The 25,364-nt window shown below is 33.9% G+C and overlaps 2 protein-coding genes across 5 annotated transcripts; both read right to left on the bottom strand.

Moving 5' to 3' along the window:
• Window positions 1-397: 397 nt before the first annotated feature.
• On the bottom strand, window positions 398-18,586 carry LOC106155363 (uncharacterized). 4 transcript variants are annotated; one of them, XM_087010814.1, is made up of 12 exons: window positions 18,358-18,586; window positions 14,043-14,163; window positions 13,162-13,334; window positions 12,070-12,220; window positions 8,235-8,401; window positions 7,177-7,316; window positions 6,279-6,496; window positions 5,690-5,948; window positions 5,232-5,322; window positions 2,923-3,106; window positions 2,549-2,656; window positions 398-2,255 (listed from the first exon to the last, which is right to left on the bottom strand). In XM_087010814.1, the coding sequence occupies exons 2-12, from the start codon at window positions 14,124-14,126 to the stop codon at window positions 2,004-2,006; spliced, it is 1,827 nt and encodes a 608-aa protein (XP_086866940.1). In that variant the 5' UTR covers window positions 14,127-14,163; window positions 18,358-18,586; the 3' UTR covers window positions 398-2,003. The 4 variants fall into 4 exon arrangements, with proteins under 4 accessions (XP_086866940.1, XP_086866939.1, XP_086866941.1 ...); XM_087010813.1 differs by having other exon boundaries at window positions 14,043-14,166; window positions 18,363-18,585; XM_087010815.1 differs by lacking the exon at window positions 18,358-18,586 and adding an exon at window positions 17,885-18,006.
• A 1,033-nt stretch (window positions 18,587-19,619) lies between these two features.
• On the bottom strand, window positions 19,620-25,236 carry LOC106155361 (uncharacterized). Its single transcript, XM_013530157.3, has 5 exons — window positions 25,033-25,236; window positions 23,704-23,881; window positions 22,430-22,546; window positions 21,628-21,703; window positions 19,620-20,944 (listed from the first exon to the last, which is right to left on the bottom strand). Exons 1-5 carry the CDS (start codon window positions 25,123-25,125, stop codon window positions 20,365-20,367), a joined length of 1,044 nt encoding a protein of 347 aa, XP_013385611.2. The 5' UTR covers window positions 25,126-25,236; the 3' UTR covers window positions 19,620-20,364.
• Between the last annotated feature and the right edge of the window lie 128 nt (window positions 25,237-25,364).

Here is a 25,364-nt window from a genome sequence, read left to right as displayed (position 1 = left end):
CACACTTTTTTCTAACAATAATTAAATTATTTCAATTGTATTGCGATACTCTATTTATAATATAATAATGCAAAAACATTTAAATAATTAAACACCCAATCATGCCTATAATTTTCAAATACTGCTCAGCAAATTTGAAGTTAAACAAAAATAAATAATATGAATAATTCTTGACACTTTTAAAAACTGTACTGTAGGGGCAAATGTTGACAAATACATGAGAAAATTCATCCATAAATTTATCAAAATTTTAAAAATGTACCAGTAAATTTTAATTTAAAACAACCTGATCATGCCAATTTTCTCATGCTGCCCAATCATTAATCAAACATGTTTGGCAGTCATAGGAACTGACTTCTCAGAAGTCACCAGCATGCAGAATAAATAAAAAAGGAAATTACAATGCATCGGCATTTAATCATCATTATTATAGATTCAATTTTAACAGCACCAGTAACAAAAGAGAGAGATACATTATTGTTTCACACACAGGTGAGGAAAAACAAAATACTGTTTATATTATCTGATACATATATAGTTCCAATTGTACATTCTACAATCACCAGACATATCAGAAACTTACTATTCTTTGGTCCACTTTTAATCTCTGAGTCAGATTGAAAAAGAGCATTGTGTCTATTTGACTGACATACACGTACATGGCGTAAACTTCAGCACAGATTTGTATCTTGAAAACAATGTCTCAATTCAATACTGGTTCAAATTCTAAGTTACAAAAATTAATACTTTTGTTCACCAACATCAATGTATCATTTTAATCTTTTCTCCCTACACAAGTATTTTCTTAATCAAATAAATGAAATTCTTTACACAGATACAAGTACTTGTATAACCCAATCTGAATATACACAGCTTACTTATACAGTACATGTAGTAGAGTCTAATTCAGAATTTTTGCAACCTTTTGTTACTGACAAGCTCAATTTAAAGCCAAGATGTATAGAAGAAGATAATGACATGGAGTTCAATATACTGTATGTTACCATTGTGCCACTTTGAAAATGTGGTTTACATGTCTATATGAATGGATATAATTGTAATTTATACATATTTTTGCATTTTTAATCTATTCAGAAATCAGACAATAGTAATCAAACCAGCAAATATATTGTAAAATTCAAAGAACTGTCAACAGTGATAAAATGCAATCTCTTTCTTTTTCACCAAAGATAATTGCTGTTTCACAATAATCTGAATGTTATTATAATAACAGGCACATTATTCTCCAAAGATTTCATTATTGATTTAGAAATGTTTTTCAGGGAATGCAATGCAATTACCCTGTCTTATTTACAATACTGATATTTATTGCAAATGTAAAAAATCAGCAGAGTATGTGTATATAAATAAAAGGTATATTGTAAAATAATTTAGTGAAATTCAACTGTAAATGAAATGTACATGTATTGAATAGTTTTATATTTTTTACATCATTTGTAAACAACACATAACAGTATGACCCCTGATTGAGAAAAAACTTAGTCATGAAAACCAGTAAAATTAAGGTCACAACCTGCTTTCAAATAACACTGTCACATACCAGTATTCTAATTAATTTGAGCAAAGACCTTTAAATTATTTTGAAATGTGTACTTCAATAAACCTTGTATACCGATTATTTTTTTTCTATTCAGTAATTTAAACAAAAAACTTCAGACTGGCCACAGTGCTTATAGAAATACATCACACGTGAAAAGCATTTGATAAAATCATGTAAAAATGATGATCATAGCAAGACTAGCACAAGCCAAAAGACATGGACTAGAAGCGAGCAGCGGCAAGTATTTCCTATACTCGTATGCAGACTGCTGCAGGTAGTTCTTCTGAATCTGCTATTGTATAAATTATAGATAAATACCAAATGCAAGAGCCATAATTTATTATACTTGTATACTGGTATATATTTATATACATGTAATATAATAATCATTTTCACTCAAAGGACACCTGTATCGTCACCTAATAATGTCAGCGACTTTCATTCAGACTGCTCCGTCACTCAGCCACTCGTTGCTATCTCTCCTGATCCTGGCAAACAGTTCTTTACGGATCTTGGTACTGCTCACGCCTTGCGTATAGGGCAGGAAGCGTATTGGCATCAGGGCCTCAACCACGTGGCGAGACGGGAAGTTTTGCATGTCATCCCCGCGGATGTAGAGGGCAGTCTCCCCCTCACACAGGTGCACAATACATGAGATGAAGTTGGATGGATCTGTGCTGGTGATGCAGTAGACCTGAAATGTGTATTTGCGACTTTAACAAAAAATGTTGAAATCTTTTTTTTTTTTTTAAGGATTAATTCTGGAAAAGAACACCAATTAATCAGTGCTGAAACATTTTGGTTACTTTAATGAAATGATGTAAATTACGCGCATGTGGTATATAATATCTTACATAAAAACAACAATTATCTGTATTAAAAGAACTTCAAAGAGATTGCACAGTTGCTTGTACAATGTACCATAAAACACTTGTCAGGACTACATGTAACACAGCAATTAGAGAGCACTGAATTTCTTTCTCATACCACATCTGCATACTGCTTTACGTTCAGCATGCGCTTTTCTATTGGGTCAATGGGGACTTTGTTCTTCAGTTTATAGTAGCTGCGGCTGTCATGAACACCAACTATAACCTAGTAAAAATATATATTGACATTACTTGTTTTTAGTGTCCTTAATTTTGAATTTTAATTAGTAAGTACATTATCGGTGCTTTACCTGTATTGAATTAACTATTGGGTAACCTAGCTGCTTTTCAGTTTTGTTACTACCACTAATTTAACTAGAAAAGTTCTAATTATAAAAATTTCTGACCTGAAAAAATTGCTAATTAAAGTAGCTGTTAAATTAACAATTTTTCCACGGAAAAGACCCAGTCATTTACCATATAGGGCCTCACCTGTTTACCCATATTTCTCATCTTCTGCAGTATTGCCACATGCCCCCTATGGAACAGATCAAAACAACCAATGGAGTACACCTTGTCCACCCTGCCATCTATGTCTATGTTTGGCAGGGAGCGACGCCGGATGCGGTAGAGGGCCTTCTCATCCTCCTCCGTGTCAGACCCTGTTGAGTATTTTCTGAAGTGGAAGAAATATAATTATAAGTTCTTTCAAACCACTTTCCATATTATACTTTTCTCAGTGCTTGTACAACTATATAATAGCATTCTATCTGGAAATATCAGTTATAAGGAAAAATGACTTGTGTTGATGAAGACCCAAACTTAGATTATTATTAAAATGTATAAAAATTCTTTAGTCGTTGCAGAAATCAAAGATTAAACAAGTCCAATGAATAATGAAAGTCTAAAAAATTGATAATCATTATAATATTGTTTAAAAAAAATTAGATTTGATTTAAAAATGTCAACATTATTTAAAACAGTAGCTGATCACACGTGCAGTGGCAGTTCATTCCAGAGAATGGCATATCCCTGTGATGTGGGTAAAATTTCCAAGGATAGGGTAAAATTCTATGCATGCTCTGGAAATGTTGACTAAAAACTTCAAAGCAATACAAATTAAGTAATAGGCAAAACAAGGCAAGGCTGAACTTTTGTGCAATTTATAGACTGTAAATCAAGAGAAAAATGACCAGGAAAATATTTGTGGATAAATACTGTCAACTCATACATGTTAATTTGCCAACTCTCAGTTACTAGTCTGTTTGCCACTTTTTTGATCTCGCTCTCCAAATCTTGCTTGATTACAAACACAAATTAAATTTGCCAGCCCCTGGGCCTTCTATGATGATCTGTATTAACAACCATGATTAAGGTAAATGTTTTAATGTCTGAGCCAATGGTTGGAGAAGGAAACTGACTTCTGTGAGCCACTGAATCTAATTCAGATATTTATAGGTGGGAAAGAAATTATTTCCCTGTATGCATGCAGTGCTTGCTTTTAAATTCATAAAGCAATTATTTCTAGAAAGGATCAAATTATTTTGATTTTCATCAAAATTTCTCAATTTTGTCTATGTCAACTTTACTAGTATGCTAACAAGAGAAATCTCTATATTCATTGAGGTGTTATTTCCATCAATGCATTGCCAAATCATTGACTTAATTGATGAAAATTTTTAACCATTTTCATTTTTCTAATATTTCAATAACACATTGCTAAATTGGATTTGGTGAAAGATGCATATGCTTGCATATATGATAAATATACCTATGGAGTTTGCACTGATGAGCACATCTGAGCCTTACTTTTATACCATGGTACATGTAACTGCAAGTATTGAACAACAGAGGACACTAGTTCAAGATGAGATCAATTAAAAAAAATGAATCTACTCAATAGCATCTACAACAGCCCATCAGGCACAAAGTAACACTTTTTTAACCATTTTTTTTTTCAAAAATACATAAGTCTAAGAGAAGAGGCAGACACCCTATCAAAAAAGCATTTTATATTAATTATATCTAATCTTCGAGTTGAAAAAAGAAATAGTATCAATCTACATGTATCATTCTGACTTATTTAAACAATTTGCAGCTTTTGTGTAGATGCGTAACACAGCAACATAAAACAAAAATGACTTGAACAATCACCGAAAATGATCATGTCTCTCCCTCAGCATTGCTACAACTGAAGGAAAATACAGACGGTAGTTTTATCAAGGACATCATTTTATGATACTCAACCTTAAGGTTATAATTACTTAATATTATATTAAGTAATTTGTCTTGCATCAAATGATAGTTATACATTTAATTTCAGGCTGCCTTGTTTAAATGATTTTTTTTCTATTCAAATGAATAAATCAATATTATAATTATGTTCCCAACAAAGTGTCTGTTGTAAAAAGATGTATTTACCTGTACTTGAAAAGGTATTTTCATCTCAGACTTTGGATAACATAATACTGAAGTATTTGCACAATTGGGAAATAAATTATTCTGTTACACTACTACACGTTTAAACTTTCATGAATGGAAAGGTTTGTTGAACAGAATAGTATTGGAGAAGACAGCCAAATGTTTTCTAACAGATGGAATACAGACAGACAAATAGACACCCCAATTTCACTAACTTCCTAAATTATTATGAAAGTGAACAATAAAAAAAAAATTAAAATCTCAATTCCCTCCCAACCACATTATGGAGATGGTAAAACTGACAAATATACAGTATTATGTTACCATGTGTTCAGCAAAGCAAAATAATGAACATAACACATCAATATAAATAAACGAACCCTTTCTTTCCACTGCTCCCACTTCCACTTGACTTATCAGATTCCTTCTCATCTTTAACAAATGCTGAGTCATTACTTGTGGTGGAATTGCCTGAGAATATTAAAGATAAAAACTTATTATACATAGTGATAAAATTGAAAAAAAAAAAAAAGAATGAATTAATTTTAGATAATTTTGATTCCCCGTTTGATAAATCTGGACTTTAACATTAATGTCCATTTACAACGTACATTTTAACAACTGTTACAGTGTTTTTAATATTTTGCTAATTCTGCGTTTAAATTAATAAGCATCAGAAAAGTGTAGTTTTTTCTTTTTTAATCACAAAGGTGATTCAGAAGTTTGAACATGACAGAGTATCATTCCATTAAAACAGTCATATGTATATATTCACTAAAATGACTTCACTATACCTTTAGATTTCACTCCATTTCTCACCTGACTCATTGTTTCTCACCTGACTCATCATTAATGAAATCCTCTGGTTTAACTTGTGCGCTGACTGACCTTTGGTCCTCCATTTTGGTTCCTTTATTCCACCTTCTGGACCTCCTTGTGTCAGTCTCAGTGTCTGTTTCTGACTCAAAGGTGGACACCCCTGTATTGCCTGGGCTGTAAGGTAGATGTGAGAAGTTTTCTGTGGCCCCTTCCTGATCTTTACCTCTGAAAACATCTTCATTTTCCTCAATCTTTTTGTGCTTTCCGTCTGGACGTTTCTAAAATGGAAATTTCAAACATTTCACTGAGAGAATCGGATCTGTTAAAAAAATATATTTTACGATAATGGATTTTTTTAATGAATTGGTTTAATGCTTCTATTACAGAACATTGCCAAAATATTGATAAATTGTGTCTCTTCTTTAAAAATTATACTTAAAATGGGTGAGAAATATTTATGTGATTTATAATATGCAAAATTTAAAAAACAAAGACAGCTTGGCTTCAAATTGTGTTTTTTTTCCATTACAGAAAAACAGAATGTGTTCATATCACAATAAATCAATCATAAAATGAGTTGCAAAAATACTATCAATTATCACCCTCACCTTTCTGTGATAAACTTTCTTAGATCCATCATCGTTATACAGGGGTCGGTGGGAGCATCCCTCTTTCTCATGAAGATCAATGGCAGCTAAACTGGCATTAATTTTATGGTGTGACTTGTTCCCTTTGGTTTCTTTTGTACGAGCCTCTAACTTTCTGCTCAAACTGGCATGTGCCAGACGAATGCTAAGTACGAGGCAGACCACTCCGGCAACTCCAGCTGCATGGAGAAAATAACTGTTTTTTTAAGTAGGCATAGTAGGCAGCATTAACAACCAAAGTTGATCCTTGGACTAACAGATCCGCGGATCAAATATGACCAACCCACATCAAGGTTGCAGAATCTATTCGGTGTCTATTAGGGGATTATGCAGCAAGCTTTTAAGTGGGTCAGCCATATTTGATCCAAGGGTCTGTTAAGCTGTGGATCAGCTTGTTCTGAATGGGCCAAAAGATTATCTCAAAGAGAATTAATGTTGCAGACATTTTGAATTTTCGTGTTTTTTTTTCAAATTTATTAGTATCAGGGCTCTCTAGCTATCACAAGCTATTATGAGCATTATAGTACTGCCATTTTCCCCTCTGTCTTACACCTACATTCCAAAACACTACTGATGAATATTTTGTGTTTTGCCACACACAGTTTTTACAACTTTGCAACCAATGAGCCAAATTGACTATATGTATTTAATAGCAGCCCAGTAGGGAACACTGTAAAGTAATATTCACAATTTGCTCGTGTAAGGCTTTAGTTAATTAAAACATAAAACAAACATCGAATTTCAATCAATTAAAAGTCACTGTAGCTTATTCATTTTTTCAAAGTACAAGTAAATGATAACGCACGGTAGTTTATTCCACATCAAATATATCTGATGATAATAACAGAATCCAGCTTACACCAACAGTTCAGTACACCATGTGCTCCCTGCGCCAGAGCCAGAAAAGCGATGCCGAGGGATTCGAGCTTCTCCTTTAGTTTGCCCTCCATTACTGCCGCAGTGGCAAATGGCTGCTGCTTCTTGAATTTTTTGTTCAACCTACATTTTACAGCAGCAAGGATAAAAGAGATATAATATAATATAATATATTTGTGAATTAACATTTGATAGGATGATTCAGGCAACTGGTAACTACACTTAGTATGATAAGGGCAACTCTAATAGTGAGATATTGTATACCTGAGCATGTAACATTAATATCTGAATTTAAAGGCATTTGACACCAGAACTCTGATTATGTGGAAATAAACAGTCATGTTGTGAGATTATGCTGTCACATCAAAAATACATCAGTGAGTGTAAATTTAGCTAATTTAGCTGATGATGTACATGTGCATAACAACTGCATGAATCACTTCCAAGCAGGTTCGCTGCGCGTAACTTCCGCTATGAGGAAGGTTCGTTATGCTGAAGGTCCACTACGATTAAGGTTTGCTACGATGAAGGTCTGCTATTATGAAGGTTGAATCCGAAACACACCTATATATAGAGCGCAAAGACTTTGAAGAAAATACAGTGTACTTTATTTTTAATGTAAAATAATTTATAATTGTCCCACATATTGGTAAATTAAGTAATATGTTAAACATACAAAAAGAGAATTTTAAAAAAATGTTACTCCTAACAAGGTCGGTGCTCATCATGATTATATGATTATATGATATATATTATATGAAATAATGCAGTTGGTGAAGAGCAGCTATGGCAATCTTATTTTTCGGAATAGCCAACCCTCGTCATAGCGAACCATAGCACACTTTCGTCATAGTGAACAACTGATTTTACAGAAAGATTTTTCAGAATAGTGAAACCTTGGTATAGTGAACCTTTTTCACACGGAGCTGTCCCTGATGTGAAAAGTGCCCCGACTATATTCATGCATTGTGAACAGACTCTACAAGTATGGAGCGTAGGTCACGGTGAGTTCAGAGGTTAGGTATAATGAACATCATTTACCTGGCATAGTGGGCATGGAAGTAGTCCTGAACTCTGACTACACCTAGTGTGAATTCATAGACTATGATGACTGCACAGGACAAGAAAAGAACCCAACACTGGGCAGGGGTCAGCAGGCTGAAGTCCGACACCAGTAGGATAGTCCACAGTGCAAATACATTGACAATCTGAAAGTGAAAAAATCTTCATTAAAATAATCACAAAGTAGTAGTATGGAGTACCTCTGGCATATACTTCATTTATTTATTTTAACTGAAGTTATTTCATAAGAACATAAGTAAATTAGTAAAATTAGGTAATCACATACTTGTAATTAAATTAAATTTAGCAGATTATTGAAAAGCTGCGACAGCCCAGCCAAAAGTCATATAATATTATAATGCTTTATTATGGGCAAAACATGTATACAAGTGTGCATGCTATTAACTTTGTAAAACATATTGTCAACTTTTATAGAATATTTACCAAAGTCACCATCTGTCCCCTCAAATAATATTTTTTAATTTTTTTTTTTTTTAGTTTATCCAACATTGCCTTGAAAACAGGTTTGGTCTGTTCTCTGTTTCTCATTTTGATTAATCAAAGTATCATAATTATAAAAAGGTTACAAACCTGGTATATTGTAATACTAGTATGTACTGTATAATATTATGTAATCTTTGCATATAGTGGTATTGCATTTACATGTATATAAATTAACACAAAGCAAAACATACTGCTTACAGAAGCCCAATTTTTAATGTGTCAATAACCTTAATTTCATTTAACTTGCAAATTTTCAGAGAATCATGGGTGTGAAATTCAGTTTTCTTTTTAAAGCTCATTTACCTGAAACGTAACTGCACATATATGTATGGTGCTGGAAAAATCCAGATATGTAACAAGAACTTCAAATAGGTACAGGTATGTTTTTTTCAACTGATGATTCATTGTGTATCAGGGTAGCATTTTGGGACATACTACTGGTAGTATAATATACTATGTACATGAATATATATAGCCACAATCTACTGGTAGAAATATACAGGTGTGTATTACTGCATACATTAATTACGAGTACAACAATTTCATTATGACCAATTTATATTTTAATGTAATAAATGTATTTTGAACAAACAACAAATTAAGTACGTGACTGCAAACATCACTTATACATGGCAATTAAGTCAATTAATTTAGACAACGAAAATCTATACTGGAACGTCATTAAATCATCTTTGTGTGAAGGAAATTTCCTTCAGGAAGGCAGGTACTCCATCAAATTATATAACATAGGGCAGTGTTTGTCTTAAACTGGAGCAGCAGTCCATTATAATCAATTATACTCACAGTTTAAACCTTTTAAATTGGTAAATTACTTGCCCTTCCTCTACACTCCTTTCTCTTACACCTACCCCAAATACCTACATGTAATGTATTAATAAATGCCACTTACATTATCAAGAACTATAGAAACCATTTTGCTTCCATGCAGCTAGCATGTACAAAAAAAAAAAAAGAAAAAAAAAAGACTGCCATAGTTCCAATTTTGATCATCAGAACAATTATTATTGAACAGACCTAAGAATTTGGACCCTTGAATTACACAATATGAGGAGAAGATTGATGTCCAGACACAGAAATATACTAATCACTATAAATTAACTATGACAGGAGAAATGAACATGGTTTTAGCTGGTATGAGTAGTCACTAGAGTATACTGTTACATGAACATCATCTGTTTCTTAATCTGCCATACTGCAGTAATAATTTGTTCTAAATGTATGATCTTGTTTTGTTCTGTGCTAACATGATTATAAGTTTTAACCAAAATAATGTACTATATCAAAGTATGCACGAGCTATTACGTTTTCATTAATATATCTTGCCTTTAATTCCTTTTAAAGTTTGTTTCAGAGGCTCTCTCCATAATTTGCAATGGCAGAGACAAAGTGAACATCCTTTCAGCCATGTAATAACTCCAAAATTCAACAACTATTTTTGGGCAGGATTTGTGTGTACATTTGTCGCAAACATGTTTTGCGATAACATGATGTGTGCATATATATCCTTTTACTAGGATGTTCATTAATCCTTTTTCAGTTATTGTAGAATTAAAAAGAACACTGTTGAAGAGTAACTGCAAAAGGTTTAAAAGCAATTCAGAAATCCTTACAGTATTTTTTCTCATAACATTTATCATTGCAAACAATCTAATTGTTATTATATTACTTTGGAAAATATCTGCATGAAAAAACGTTATGTTTATATACAGAGAGAAAATATATAACAATTCCAAAAATCAAAGACAATCCAGTCAAGTTTCCTTCTGACTGTGTGTTCAGACAAGGTCCAACTTAAATAGCACTTGGTCAAACTGGCGTCCCAACAAATGATCATATTTGAGAACCACTTCCAAGTCCTAGAAATCTAAATGCAAATTCTTTATTAACCAATAGTCTTTTCTGGAGACATCACTTGGACTATTACCAGTTCAAGTACGGCATGGAGTAAACGCGCCTTCTGACAAATGGTGACTGGGGTAATAACATGATTGTATGCAATTTTTAATCTTCAAAAGTTTGCTCTGTTTCATCAACATATGAGAAAATAATTTCACTGGTTCTGTAGCTAGTTATACAGATGAAAATATTCACTGCTGAGAAAGTACTTTCACTCCTTTTGATGATTTCTACTTTTCATGTAGACATTGTTGACCTTGTTAGTAATCAGCAAAAATCACTGACAGTTGGGAGCAAGTCTTGGTAAAAACTAGACAAAACCTTCATCAGGATGTCAAAAAATTATAGATCTAAACAATGAATATTTTTTCAGTAAAACATCATCAAATTTGCCATAATTATCCTAAATTGTACCGAACATGCAGGCAATATATATGAGCTTGGCATATAGACTACATGTAAAAGAAAACAAAGAAAGAGTGATTAATTCACCACATGTAATAAAAGTGACTATCACATCTCAGATATCCAGTGGCATAGCATGACTGCGACTGCCTGACTACCTAAATGTGACTGCAACTTTTGGACTGAGGTGAAGTTTGAATTTCCATCCTTGGTCATATGCCATGTTTTGGGCAATCCTGAAATATTTGCAGCATCAAACAGAAAACACTTCTGTAATTACATTATATTAAACAATGCTGTCAAATATCATTTATTCATTCTTTGTTCGTAATCATCATTTAATCACTTAATTGTTAATTTATCAAGGTTTAAACTGTGCCCATCTCTTTACCAGCTGCCATTCAATGTTTAACAGCTGAAAATTGTGCTTTGCAATTGCAATACTATGAATTATCTTTCATAATGCAATTATTAGATGTCATCATGAGTAAAACAATTTTATTTCTGATACTATTTATTTCTGTATCAGTTACTGTACTTAATTATGAATAACATGTTTTCCTTTGGCACTGATGTCAGTAAAACATGAAACACCTTAAATAAGGTGATGATATAATACAGTAATAGTTGAAGTTTGTGTGATAAAGAATCAAAGCTTGCGACATGAATTAAACGTGATAATTTTGACTTTTCATGGCTGGATTGAACAATGAATAAATTTGAGGATTTGATAAAAAGAAATGCATTCCCAGGCAGAAAGCAATTTGAAAGTATTCCAGCAAACACAAAATGACAATGTACAGTAACTTATAATGGTACATTAAAACACAATGTAACTTAATTTCAGAGATTAACCTGCTTTGAAAACACTGACACACTAGAGGATGGCGCACAAAATATTTTATATTTAATTTATAATTGTTCAGAAACTCTTGAGTTTATGATACACATATTATTAGAGCAAAAAGAGATGCCTCTGCTACAGTACCTTATCACAGAATGCATCCATGAAACCACCCAAAATTGGGTCGTCAACAGGACCATAGTGCTCTCGCTGAACCCTGGCTACTATACCATCCACATGGTCAAGATAGTCATGCAAAATGACCAGCCAGAAGCATGTTGAAAAATGACCACACCTAAAATCAGAAGTGAAAGAAAATCTGGGTTCTTCAAGTAATTGTTATTTAACATGAAAATTAAGTCAACCAAAATAATGTAGCTGAAAAAGATTTCGTAACAACAGCAAGGAAAAATAAAATAAATAGCCATTTAGGATAATTTAATAATGAACAAATGAGAAAAAAACAAAATAATAGGCAAGTTTAAATAGATTTAAGACATACGATAAAATTAGTTCAAATGGAAGAAAAGGTCACATCTCAAGATGAAGTAAAAGAAAAGTGGATGCTAGGTTCATGTTATCACATACTTTACACAATAAGTTATCACTACCAGTTACAAACACTAATTTATTTTGGTTAATCAATAAAATAATTGCTTACTTTTTTACTTCAGCAATTTCATTTTTAAATCTTTAGTTAGCTGTCATAACAGGAAAGGGAATTAAAACAACATGTACTCATAATATTTATATTATTATCATATATTTATATTATAATTATATAAATATCCCCAGCTGGTGATATAATAACATCAAGCTGTCATTGATACTAGGCAGGCAGTGGTGAAAATGTTTTAATGTTAAAAATTAGGTCTTTAAAAAAGGGCTAACTGTTATCGAACAAAGGCAAACTGAAAGAAGCACACTTTATAGCGATGATGTTTAAAATTGTTAACTACTACAAGACATGACAATGAGACAATGAAAACCACTAAAATAAATCTGGCAAAAGAAATCTGACAGAACAAACAGAATTGTCAAAAAGAAAATTAATAAATATTACAACAACAATAACACCACCACCACCAATAATAATAATAATAATAATAACTTAATGTTTATAAACAAATAATCATAAATTAAAAAATAATAAATGCATAAAAATAAACATAACTGCACATAAATTATATAAAAAAAATTTTTAATTAATACTTTAAATATACATCATGTACTTACTTCAAATAAATAGCAATTGGTACTACCAGTAGAGTTCTCAACCAGGATACTATGTTGGCACTAAACACCACATATTGGTGCTCTCCGAATGTAATGTAACGAGGAATTCGCGACACCACTGGGGACGTGAAACGTTCAATTGGAGTGTAGATATATATATCGTACCACTTCACCTGAAACAATTACATGATACACAGGGCTATGTTTTGAAGTTTTTTGTTTTTTTTTAATCACAAATTTCAGTTTCTGCTCTGGGTACAAATATTTTGGTTTGAGCCAGAACTTAACTTGTAATTTTCCATTGTACGGTCTAATATATCATCCATGAGACAATGAATTGGGCAGAAATTTTATAGGCATTCTACTTTTGCATTATACATGTACATATTTTATTCAAGAAATTAATGTATTATATAACAGCACAAGTACTAGTACTTCATAGTAATGAGTACTGCAAAATCATCGCTCTTAACCAAGGACACATTATTAGTTGAAAAAACTTTTGTGAACGCGTATCTTTAAAAAATAAAATGAATTTTTGATTCCCCCTTTTCCTATTTGCATTGAATAATTGACATCTTCTTTTGTAACTAGTATGAATTTTAACAATATATACCACTTGAGTAACATTATTCAGCCCAATGATGAGTGACCCAGTACAAGAATATATCTTAATGTTACAATTGTATTTGACAAAAAATAATGCAATTGGTATCATATATATATATTACAGATATTACCAAAAAATAAAAAGGTTATACATGCAAAGTATCCTGCAAAAAATAAAGATAGAAACATGAAATAAATTTTGCCCTAGCTGTCAAAGAGTTCTAGATAAATGTTCTAAGAACAACTATGTCAATATGCATACTGGTACTTACCAATACAAAAAGTTGTTTTTCCAGGAACTGTATTGCAGAGACAAGGAGGCTGATGGGAAGCCAGGTTTGACTGCAAATGGCCATTAAGCAACTGGTTGTTTCTGGGCGGACGAACAGAGACCTGGATTTGTATAAATTAACATTATATATTATAACTTTCAATATCTTCAAGACGATGAAAATGTCATCGAAGCCAAATGTCACACCTCAGTTTATCTAGAGGTACTAGTACTTGCCATGGGTTTGTTTTACAAAACAAACTGGTTTGTATTCAATCTTAGCAAAAATAAAACACAATAAAATTGTGATGTCAATGACCTTTTTCAAATGGCATGCACTGGTTGAACTAAGTAAAATGCTATTCTTAGGCCAGATATGTAATATGTACACTGGTTAATGGTTGCCATTTTTTTTTTTTTTTTTTTTTTTTTTTGAATGGCAAAAGTACATTGGATATTAGCTCAGGAAGTGGGAGATATTTATATATATTCCACGATATTCCTCACATTCTTCTCATGAACAGAACCACATTTCTACAGCTTGCATCAGGTATTAGCTGAGGAAATGGGAGAAGTTTAAAACAGACCATTAAATAAGCTTTAGGCCATGTTCACAACCAGTTGTTCCGTGGACTAATTAATTCGTGGATCAAATATGGCACACACCTGACAATGGAATTCCCACTTCCCACATACGCAGTCCCTGCAGGGGGGAATCTCTGAATGCTTTCAAATAAGCTGTGCCACATTTGATCCACAGACTAGTTATCAGTAGTCTACAGTTCAACTGGTTGTGAAAGCAGCCTTAATTATGTTGTTCTTATGCTCAAAATTATGGACCCGACATTTCTGGGCCATCTAAAATAAGACTCAAAAATAAATAAATAAATGAATTTGGTCTATCGACCCTGTTTACAGAGCCAGAGCTCATTAACCCACTTATCAATTTTACCTGGCCTTCTCCTCAACCTGTGACAGCAATGGGTACATTCACAAGTACTAATAATACTAATAGTACTAGTATTTTGAAATCTATTAGGCTAAGTAGAGACCTATTCCTCTCTATATCTTTTGTGACAGCAACTGATATGCATGCCTGATTTTAGCAATGACTACTGAATGATTTTTGAGCCAGGGAAGTGGAACAAATTGATATATATAATAAATATTGTACACATTAGGAGGTTAACATTCTATGATGTGTGACAAAGCATGAGGTTAAATGTACATTAATGTTTCTTTTGCTGATGTGTACAATTACAGATTAAATTCTGTCCAACAAATGCCTAAAATCTTTTATAATGTTAACTTTAACATATAAGTTAAAGGTTGAACTGGTCAAATATAGTTTATTTATTTAATTTTTTTTTTCATGCATTCAACCACAGCTCTCTCTCTCTCTCTCTCTCTCTCTCTCTCTCTCTCTCTCTCTCTCTCTGTATCTTGTCCTTGCAGGACACTGACTATCATGAAACTAAGCAACTTCCTTTCTTCAGATGACTTCAGAACTTGTGAATTTAGTGGTCCAACATGGCCACCAGATTTTGTTTTCATTAAAAAACTAACCTTTTCCCACAATTTCTGTTAAATATGTTTGAGTGCATGGCTTGTCACACTCACCAGTATGTACTTGTGTTACTTGTCCCGGCGCAACTGATTTCTGTAGTCAGGCAACTAAAATTTTAGTCTTATTCCACATTTACTGTTTTAGGATTAAAATAACTCATGGTCATGAATCCAACAATTAAAATGATGACAAAGTCTAGGAGAATCCCTACAAAATTTTGAGATGCTATTAGTTTATTTTTACTGAAATGTATATCTTTAATGTTTCTAAATTAAAAAAAAAATTGACAAATTTAATGTCTTATTACTACTAGTATTAAAGTAATAGGGATAAATGTCAGGTCTGATGGAATTTTTCATTCGAACCAGATAATTTTTATTCGGACCAGTAGATTCAAGAAACCGGTGACCTGAATGGCCAGTAAGCTGTTAAGTTTACGGCACCGACTGTCTGCTCCACACCTGCCATCAATGGTTATCCTGCTTCCTACTAGGTACTATATATAATTGAAGCCCTTGACTTGCTTGATGCTGTTGCCCTTTATTTTAACTTCACTGACCAGGCAGGTGCTGCTTTTTCTGTAAACCAAGAACCATACATTCCATTTTCTTGTGAGGCCCATTTTCTGTTTTCACCTCCCACTTTATTCAATAATGTCTGTAGTTTCTCTTGCAATATGTTGCAATGACATCTGTATCATCAGCATGTCTCATATATTTGTGACGTTCCTTCCTCCAACAGTATTATACTATTCCTAATCCATTTATTTCTATCATAATCATTTACTAGGAACTGGATATATGTTAAACAGATCAGGGGAAAATAACCTAGGTCTAGTGACCTCAGAACTTATTCATAGGACACATCCATCCATAAGCTAATAAACTCTAGACAAAGCCTTTGCTTCTATTCCTTTGATTTTCCCTGCAACCACTCTACCACAGCATTTCATTGGAATAATTATATTTCTTATGTTTTTACCTGAAAGTACATATGAGCATGGCCCACTCATCTTGGTTTACAATCTTATTATTGAAAGAACATGATACAATTCCTAACTCGGGGGGAGAGGGGGGGGGGGGAGAGGTAGGGGGTGTTTACATTGATAATTTGATAACTCGAGGAAAGACACTTGGATTTTACCAGATATCTGCTTAATTATTATAAACTTCACTGAATTCACAAAAATAACAAGAAATATTGTATTTAAAATTCAAGTAAGATATCATATTTCAATGTACTAGTATTTATACCATGCAAATGTGACTAACTGACTTCAATCCAACCTATTTTTACCAGGTTAATTTCAAGCCTACAAAATGGCATTTGCCAACTGATAATGTATCTCAATAATTATGTAATCTGCACAGATGATAAATTAATATTCATATCAAGGAATAGTAAGTCTGATACGACTCAATACCGATATACTGTCAGCACCAATCATAATATTGACCAATAACAGCATGGACGATTTTTTGGACCAACCAATATCATATACTAATGCATGAAACATATATAGAGGGGTATACATGTACTAGTACATGCAGGTCATAGGTTAAGATACTGTTATCATGCTTTGACCAACCTGACTGACATCTCGTGACACTATATCTGGCACATGACGTAATATCATAATAATGGGTGCCTTACATTCTAGTGCTAGCTGTCTATATATGTAGGTCTTAAATGAGAACTGTGCATTGCAGGGGAGGATCGAGACCGTCGACTTCTGGGTCTTCCGGGAGACGGTCAGATTTTAAAGTTTTCATTGACGGGTATATATTTTTTTCTGCCGGAAGACGGTCAAAAATAGCGGATAGATCAATAAAAATAATTTGGAAGACTGTCAGAGAATATCTCTGGATCTGCCCCTGCATTGCAACTGATTGATGTATAAGGCCCCATTCCCATAGACAATATCGGTCTACGTAGATCAATCCAACTCCATGGAGACTCAGTTTCACAGCTTTATTAGAATATGCCTTCTCTTGGTGTTAAGTATTGTTAGAATACAAAAAAGCTGGTGATTATTTGAGTATGTTGGAAACAAGAGAATTAAGTCATGAAGTTCAGTTAAGCTGATTGCACTCAGCGAGAGTCCCAGCAGAATTGGATTGATCTAAGTACAAAGACTGATGGTGCAGGGCTTGACATTAAGGGTGGCCCATTGGTCCTGGGCCACTGAAAACCAACCCAGGGCCATTGAATAACTGAGGTCACTGGCCCAAAGAGCAAGTAAAATGTCATGTGTCAAATCATCCTTGCATATTTACCGATTGATATCTTGGGCCAGTATCAAAAAAAGTTAGTGTTAAGCCTTGTGGTGTCTATGAGAATGGGCTCATTTCCCACATACACAGACACACAGCCTAGAAGAGCAAAACATACCCCCTCTGGAATAATAATAATAATAATTATTATTATTATTATTATTAATAATATATAATAATCATGGTTAGTCAATACAAAGATTTAAAAATTTTAATTATGAATTAGAAACATACATAATGCATGCAAACTGCCTGCAGATCAGTATATTTCGTAGTTCCAATGCCATATACACAGCATATAGCCATGGCAATCGCTAGGGCGGAAAATCGTTACAGCGTACCTCATGCATTTACCGGGTATCTTTAAAAATTACTTTATGCCTCTCTGTCACTCCTGCTGTTCGTTTTAAATATTGACAATGCTCTATCTTCTTCATTTAACACATGCTGTTATGTTTCATTGTCATGCCACTCACCTGATATATATATATTATAGCCAGCTATCCCACACAAATGTGAATTACGGCGTACCCACACATGTGCTGTCAGAGACGTGGGGGATATCTAGGTCAAGGCAGCTGACCTATTTAAAAGCCGTCTCACTGACCGTCAACAGCGGTCACGTGTAACTCGCCGGTCGATCGAACGGCAGCATCTCTTCTACAATGTGTAGGAAAAAAAATGCAAACTAGATGATTGTGTCAAATGACCACTTAGTATATGATTGTGTTTTGACAGGGAGATGATGTTATGACAATTTGACGTGCTAAAAGTCAATTGTACATCCGTGAAGTCTACTAGACAGGTCAGCTTAACCTACCAGTAAAGGCCATATCTCATTCACATATTTGTAAAAATGATCAAAAGGAGGGAAAAGATTGAAAATCGTGAAGGGTTAATGTATGCGCCGGGTATCTAAAGAAATACGAAGATATATAACTCAATATCAACACTGTCATTTAAAATAAAGTGTACTATATTTAGACAAACCGACCCCGTCACGACCCCTGTCACGTGAGTAAACAAAGCTCTGCAGGCGAAGTCACGTGCAGTTACCACCTGAGCACGCGTAGGCTTACGGAGGCACGGGGACCCATGGACGTAACTTTTGAAAAATGACACTAAGAAAAAAAGAGCTCATTGAGTAAATGCGATTAAAAAGTAGGTAAAATCAATTTGAAAAAAAGATACGGAGAAAAAAAAATACAATTTTTTTCATGTCTTTTGCTCTTTTATTTTATTTAATATGTATATATATTTTACTTATAGCATACTAGTACAAAACACTCTATAGAGATTAGGGGAGATTATAGGTCCAAAATACATCTTGAAATCTCTAAAAAAAATACAATCTCCATTTGAGAAGTTATACAGTTATGCAATGGACTTGAATTTAAACAACATAGCTCCCTGAGAAAAAGAATTATAGTAAATTCCCTAACTTCGATTACAGTAGCAATCCCAGTCACCTCTAACACAATTTCTGGAGCACGGCCACGCGCTTGCTGATCCTGGCTGAGTGAATAGTTTCTTGATCCATCCGAGTTTTATTATAATCACTGTTTAATAGTGATAGGATGTACGTTATATATATTGACAAGATGTACACAATAAAGAGTGTTTAGATTCTTATTTATCATAAGATTGATTTGGCAGTTACATACAGCAGACAGACTAAAAGGCTGAACATTTGACCAAAGAACGAGATATTAAACAGGCAGGCAATTTGAGGCAAATCAATTTTTATAATTTTTATTTATTTAAAAATATGCTTGCCAGGAGTATATTAGAAAGAATAGCATTCTAACAAAATGTAGGTCATCATAAAGCAATGGAAATTGTCATCTCAAGAACTCTGTAAATGACGATATTTCTTTGACACAATTTTACTGCCTTTATATATATATATCAATTAAGTGCTGCCTTAGTGTACATTTAACCATGTGTCACCAGCATGCTTCGTCAACCAGGTGTCACTGTTGTATTTTGTTTGCCAGGTGTCACTTCAATCATGTCTAGTCTGCATTCATCTCAGCACCATGTGATATATATTTTAGTAGATGAAATCATAAAATTTTAAAACATGCCTTCTAAAAGTACCTAGAGACTGAAAGTACCACAGAAGGTACATGCATAAATAAAACATATATACCATTCAAAATCAACTGAGGTTCCTTTAAAATTTTTCCCTAATTTCACTTTTCCATACCTTTTCCTATACACAGTATACTGGTATGTGTACATATACAGAGTGCTGAGTATAGCAATTAACCTGACCAGAGTGACTTTTCCACAATAAGAACACCAAAAATACTGACTCTTGCTCGTTTTGCAGTCGATGCAACACATGCAAAATGGTGCTTTATGATCAACTCCCGTTCTTATAAGTAAAGTTGGTAAATGTTAAGGTGTCTCGAGATCTTTTCAACTATAATATCCAGTGTAGACAACGCATTGGCACTCTCAGCTCGCGTTAAATAATGTTAAATGCAGTCCTCCATTGACAAATGTATCTGTAGCTGGTGTGGGAGTGGCAGAGAGTAGATTTTGTCCCTCAATTTCTTACTTCCGAGGGCAGTTCTTATGCTCAAACAACATGAATGCTTCAGAGTGTGTGGGTTTTTTACCTTTTCTTCAAACCACTGAACAAATGACTTGAAATTTTCAGGGTCTTCAACCATTGTTATGTCCGCTAAGTGAAGTGTAGATACGATTTGATGGGCCTCTGTAGTGTGGACACTGTACCCCCAAATTACCAACATCCGCAGTATCTTCACCAACATCTGCGCATCGGGCTCAACATGTAGCTGCCATAGTAGAGTCCTGAACAGAGATGGCTGGTTAGACACCCTTTTGTCATTCAAAACCGTGTTTTCTTTAGTAGAAATGAGACCACCCCCTTTAATCACTTCCCACGCGCAGTCCATTTGTACAGACTCCCAGCAGCAATGATGGATGGGCCGATTCCCTTGGTCATCCATTAATGAGGTGTCTGCCCCATACTGGATAAGCATCTTGACCAGACTGGCTTGATCTCGATCTATGGCCCAGTACAGACATGACCTGTATACATCAAAGTGAAGAACATTATAGATTGTCTGGCCTGTAGCCAGCAATTTCAAAAGGGGGGGGTTCTTTTTTTTTTTTTTTTTTGAAAAAGTGGACCTTTTCCCATAAAAACTTCATGTACCTAGATCAAATTTTACCCAGCAAAAGGGGTGGTTCTTTCGAACCCCCCGAACCACCCCTAGCTACGGGACTGATTGTACAGTTCTATTTTCCATACCAAAGTATATGCATGCAGTGCGCATGTACTGTTAGATTTAGACTAAGTATTTGCCAACTGGCACATGCCAGTTTTTTATAGTAGTGTCATGTGTTTTACTTGCAGCAAATTCCCCAAATATGTTCCGTTCTTACTTAAAACATTATTTAATGCCTGCCAATCCATGTTCAACTTAACATACGCAGGACATAACTCTCTCATTAAATAGAATAAAAATGTCTCCAAACAGGTGTTACCATTTACATCACTTATTAAGCAAATTTTGAATTTTGTTATGGTAACTTACCCAATGGCATTAAAAGATCTAGTATGGCCAACTTCAATTCATGTATGAAAATATAGTTTCACTCACATTCTTTTTTAATCTCTTTGAATTAAAAGCCAGCTGAACACAATGTGACTCAAATGATTCCCCTTCAATTATTTTTTTTTTTCAGAAGGAATTATGGTTTTCTTGTACCTGTATATAAAAAGCATACTGCCCCCTTCTTCCTCAGGTATCTGGACCTTCAAGGCAGTGGCATCTATATCTGCACCTGGAAATGAGTGCCACAACTTGTTAACAAGGCAGCAAAGCTGTCAAATGTACAGACAAAAAGCAGATAATAAATAATGAGTGCCATAATTTGTTAAAAAGTACAGAGGCTAAATTTCTTTTATCAGACTAACACAAGTCTTCAGATGGACTAAGATTAAAGCAAAATGAATGGTATAACCGCAGGGGGGGGGATCCAGAGATATTTTCTGACAGGCTTCCAAATTATCTTTATTGATCTATCCTCCATTTTTGACCGTCTTCTGACGAAAAAAATTAGATTCTTGTCCATGTAAACTTGAAATTCTGACTGTCTTCCGGAAGACCCAGAAGACGGCCTAAATCTGCCCAAGAACCATGCTTTCTTGTGAAAAACGTTGAAACCTGAGGTAATTAATATATGGATTGGAGACTTATAGTGGTTGGAGATGGCAACTTATGAATCTTAACAAAGATTTATAGTATGTGCAAATTGATCTAGAAAAGGTGTTAAGATACAGACCTTTTAAATGAATGGAACAGATGAAGTGCACCATAGGTATTGAGGGAAGAGTATTACAATGCTGATCTGAATCTTTTATAAGGGAGTAATATGCTCCAATGATTCACTTTATCAGAATTTAAATGTGTAAGCACTACCGTCAGCCATATCTCTGAGAAAGACACTTTAAAAAATTAACAACATATTACCAGCAGAATATCTTGATGAAGAATTAATTGCACCAACCTGCTTCCAGTAGCTTATATATCAGTGAAGGACTTTTTTGGCACAACAGAAGTAGTGGAGACACCACAGAATGTCTTGTTGCAGTAATTTCCTCTGACCTCTTGTTGGGATCTGCTCCTAGAATAAAAGAAGAAAGTCAATTATTTCACAAAAATTAAGTTATTGAACACAAGCTGAAATTTTTAGCAAGCGCATTGGCTTATACACAACATAGATGTATGTCTTCATCAAGCTGATGTGAGTACATGCAGATGTTAATATAATATCACTTCCTGACTAGTGGGTGGTTCAGCGACCAGGACCCTATTGTTGGCCATAAGCTTACAATGGTAGGCAAAATTCTGCCTTGTGCTCAATCACTTTACTACTAGGTAATCAAACCACCAAGCTATGCAAAAGTTAATGTTGGGAATACCCTATTTTACTACTCAAAGTGAGTTAATGTACTTCTATTAAATATTGTATCAGGGTAACCACTATGCTACTGTGTGTACTGGTAGACTTTTTCATATATATATATACTAGAAAAGCACTCTGTCCGAGAGCGCAGACCTCCACCAAGGCAGCAATTTTTTATTATAATTGACTATTGATTGATTATTGATCCGGATCACCACCAAAAACTAATCATCTGTTCTTTGGCCCACTTCTTACAGTTCCTGAAAATTTCATCAAAGTTGGTCTATAACTTTTTGAGTTTTGACGATGACAGACAAACAAACAGACAAACAGGGGTGAAAGCATAACCTCCTTGGTGGAGGTAATGATAAAAGTTGCTGACTTCTGTAAAGCACTACTGGCCAGTATCTACCATGAATAAATATAACTGAAGCAAATATGAAATACAATTAGCCATAAGTGTTATGTACTTATGTAAATATGGAAAAGCAATCAAAGAGTGTGACCTCCATCAAGACAAATAATTAACTAATTATCAACACTTAATTAATGGATTAATTAATGGATCATTGCCAGAATCTAATCATAAATCTGTTGGCCCATTTCCTAAAAATGTCATCAAAATCTGTACACAATTAATTAATTAATTAGCTAATTTATTACCTAATTAATTTATGGATAATCAGCAAAATCTAATCATTTTTTTCACTGAGCCAATTGCAAACTATCCTGAAAATTTAATCAAATTCCATATATAACCTTTTGTGTAATGCTCTCCACAGACAAACCTACTAACTAATGGTAACAAAAACAAAACCTCCTTGTCGAAGGTAAAAATTACAGTTACTGTAACAGTGAAAGAATAAGTATATTACCAGAATGTAGAAGAAGATTTAATAAATCTTCCAACTTATCCTGTCCCACTCTGATAGCAACACAAAGTGCTGTTTCTTTATATACACAGGGTTCAGCAATGGAACGTCTAGCATCATCAGAATGTTTCAATTTAGCATTGATTAACTTCCTGTAACCTTCTTCCAGTAGATTTTTTACCTGTTGTAAAAAGATAAAAACAAAAGACAGTTTGACTATCATAAGTTTAATTTATATGTGAAGGGAGAGTAAACATAGCATAAGTTTTACATGTAATAGCAGAGTGTCAAGTTTTACAAATACCAATAGCTTACAAGATGTTTCTCTGACATTTGAAAATCGGCAAGATGTTACCATGTTGGGAAAATGCCAAACTACCCTACACTTATCACTGCGCCAGGTGAAATAGCTAATATATATCTAGAAGGAGGTCACTAACTCTGAAAGAGTATCCCATGCCTTGGATGGTATTTTTACAGAGTGTTTAATGTATTGGATATCCTACTGGATAATTTGTCTGGCACTAAGTGCTTGTTCATTAATTAAGGCTGATAATTATGGAGCTATGTTTAATCAAATTAAGTTGAATTAAGCCTATGAATGCAGAATTGGTATTTATTGAACTCTACTAGATGTATAGATTTGCAATGTAGCCTCATTGTGATCATGCATTAAGGATCACAGATGATTGCAGGTATAGGCTTAGTTGTTGGCTTTTGCAAACTGCCATAAAAATGTCCCTGGTATGTCAGATTTCTATCAATTTTTACATGATGTGCTGCCCCTCAACTACTGTACTGCACTGAGAACTAACCTGCGTTGATACATGACAAGATCAGCTAGTACCGTTTTAACCATGTGGGCAACATTTGGTGATCAAGCTAATAAAGGTCAAAAGAGAATTTTTATGGAGTATTTTTTTCATTAAATCTTTTAAGCAAAGTAAAATATATATTATATTATGAAAAATAATTGATGTTTTTTGTTTTGTTTTGTTTTTTTATGTTTTTTTTTTTTTTTTTTGCCAACATCTCTTCTTCCCAAACCTTTCTTGTGACTTAGTTACCTAATGATAGGAGGTCAAGTTCTGCTACTTAATAAAACATTGTATCTGAAATTATTTTGCATATTTCCAAGACCCAAATTCCTTCGTTTTGCCTATTTTACAAGGCTAAATGTATATTTCTGTGTTTGGAAAAATTCCAGAGCCAAAATTTATACCCATTCATATACTCAGATACATGTATGTGGCTATCTGCACTCTTTAGAAACGTTCTTGTGTTCCTTGATTTTGGGAAAAACGTGGACATAAAATAATAACATCCCCTCACCGCCATAACATCTTGCCGTTTCAAAGCAAGCACCATTCGAGGTGCAAGCTCAGAATAATTGCCTGGAGGCCCGGAAAGCCTGCCTCCCGCCATACAACTTCTTTGCAGTAAACTCAGGGCTCTACATCATCGCTAGATCGCTAGATATAAAGAAGATCCTCGGATGTACAGGGGCAACGTTTAAAATATCTTACATTTCAAGATAGGCCTATATAATAATTGCAGCACTCTGAATCACAGCACATCTTGCAAAAATAGAAGCAAGTCAAGAGTGCATTAATGAACATAATTAGAAAGCGATAAAAAGGCTAATTAAACTTGCAAAAACAATT

Source organism: Lingula anatina, chromosome 4 (genome assembly GCF_051362555.1).
Source record: "Lingula anatina isolate TDL-2025a chromosome 4, LinAna3.0, whole genome shotgun sequence".
In the NCBI taxonomy this organism is placed as follows: domain Eukaryota; kingdom Metazoa; phylum Brachiopoda; class Lingulata; order Lingulida; family Lingulidae; genus Lingula; species Lingula anatina.
Note: the sequence above shows the minus strand (reverse complement) of the source record. Positions and strands in the feature narration are given on the sequence as shown.

Excerpts from the sequence above, each read along its gene's own strand:
- LOC106155363 (XM_087010814.1), bottom strand. The coding sequence starts at position 14,126 with ATGGCCATTTGCAGTCAAACCTGGCTTCCCATCAGCCTCCTTGTCTCT. Across the intron at positions 13,335-14,042 it reads AAAAACAACTTTTTGTATTG|GTGAAGTGGTACGATATATA; the intron begins GTAAGTACCAGT and ends TAATTGTTTCAG. Across the intron at positions 8,402-12,069 it reads TGGATGCATTCTGTGATAAG|ATTGTCAATGTATTTGCACT; the intron begins GTACTGTAGCAG and ends TTTCACTTTCAG.
- LOC106155361 (XM_013530157.3), bottom strand. The coding sequence starts at position 25,125 with ATGGCGGGAGGCAGGCTTTCCGGGCCTCCAGGCAATTATTCTGAGCTT. Across the intron at positions 23,882-25,032 it reads AACGGCAAGATGTTATGGCG|GTAAAAAATCTACTGGAAGA; the intron begins GTGAGGGGATGT and ends TTTTTACAACAG. Across the intron at positions 20,945-21,627 it reads AGTATGCTTTTTATATACAG|GTCATGTCTGTACTGGGCCA; the intron begins GTACAAGAAAAC and ends TGATGTATACAG.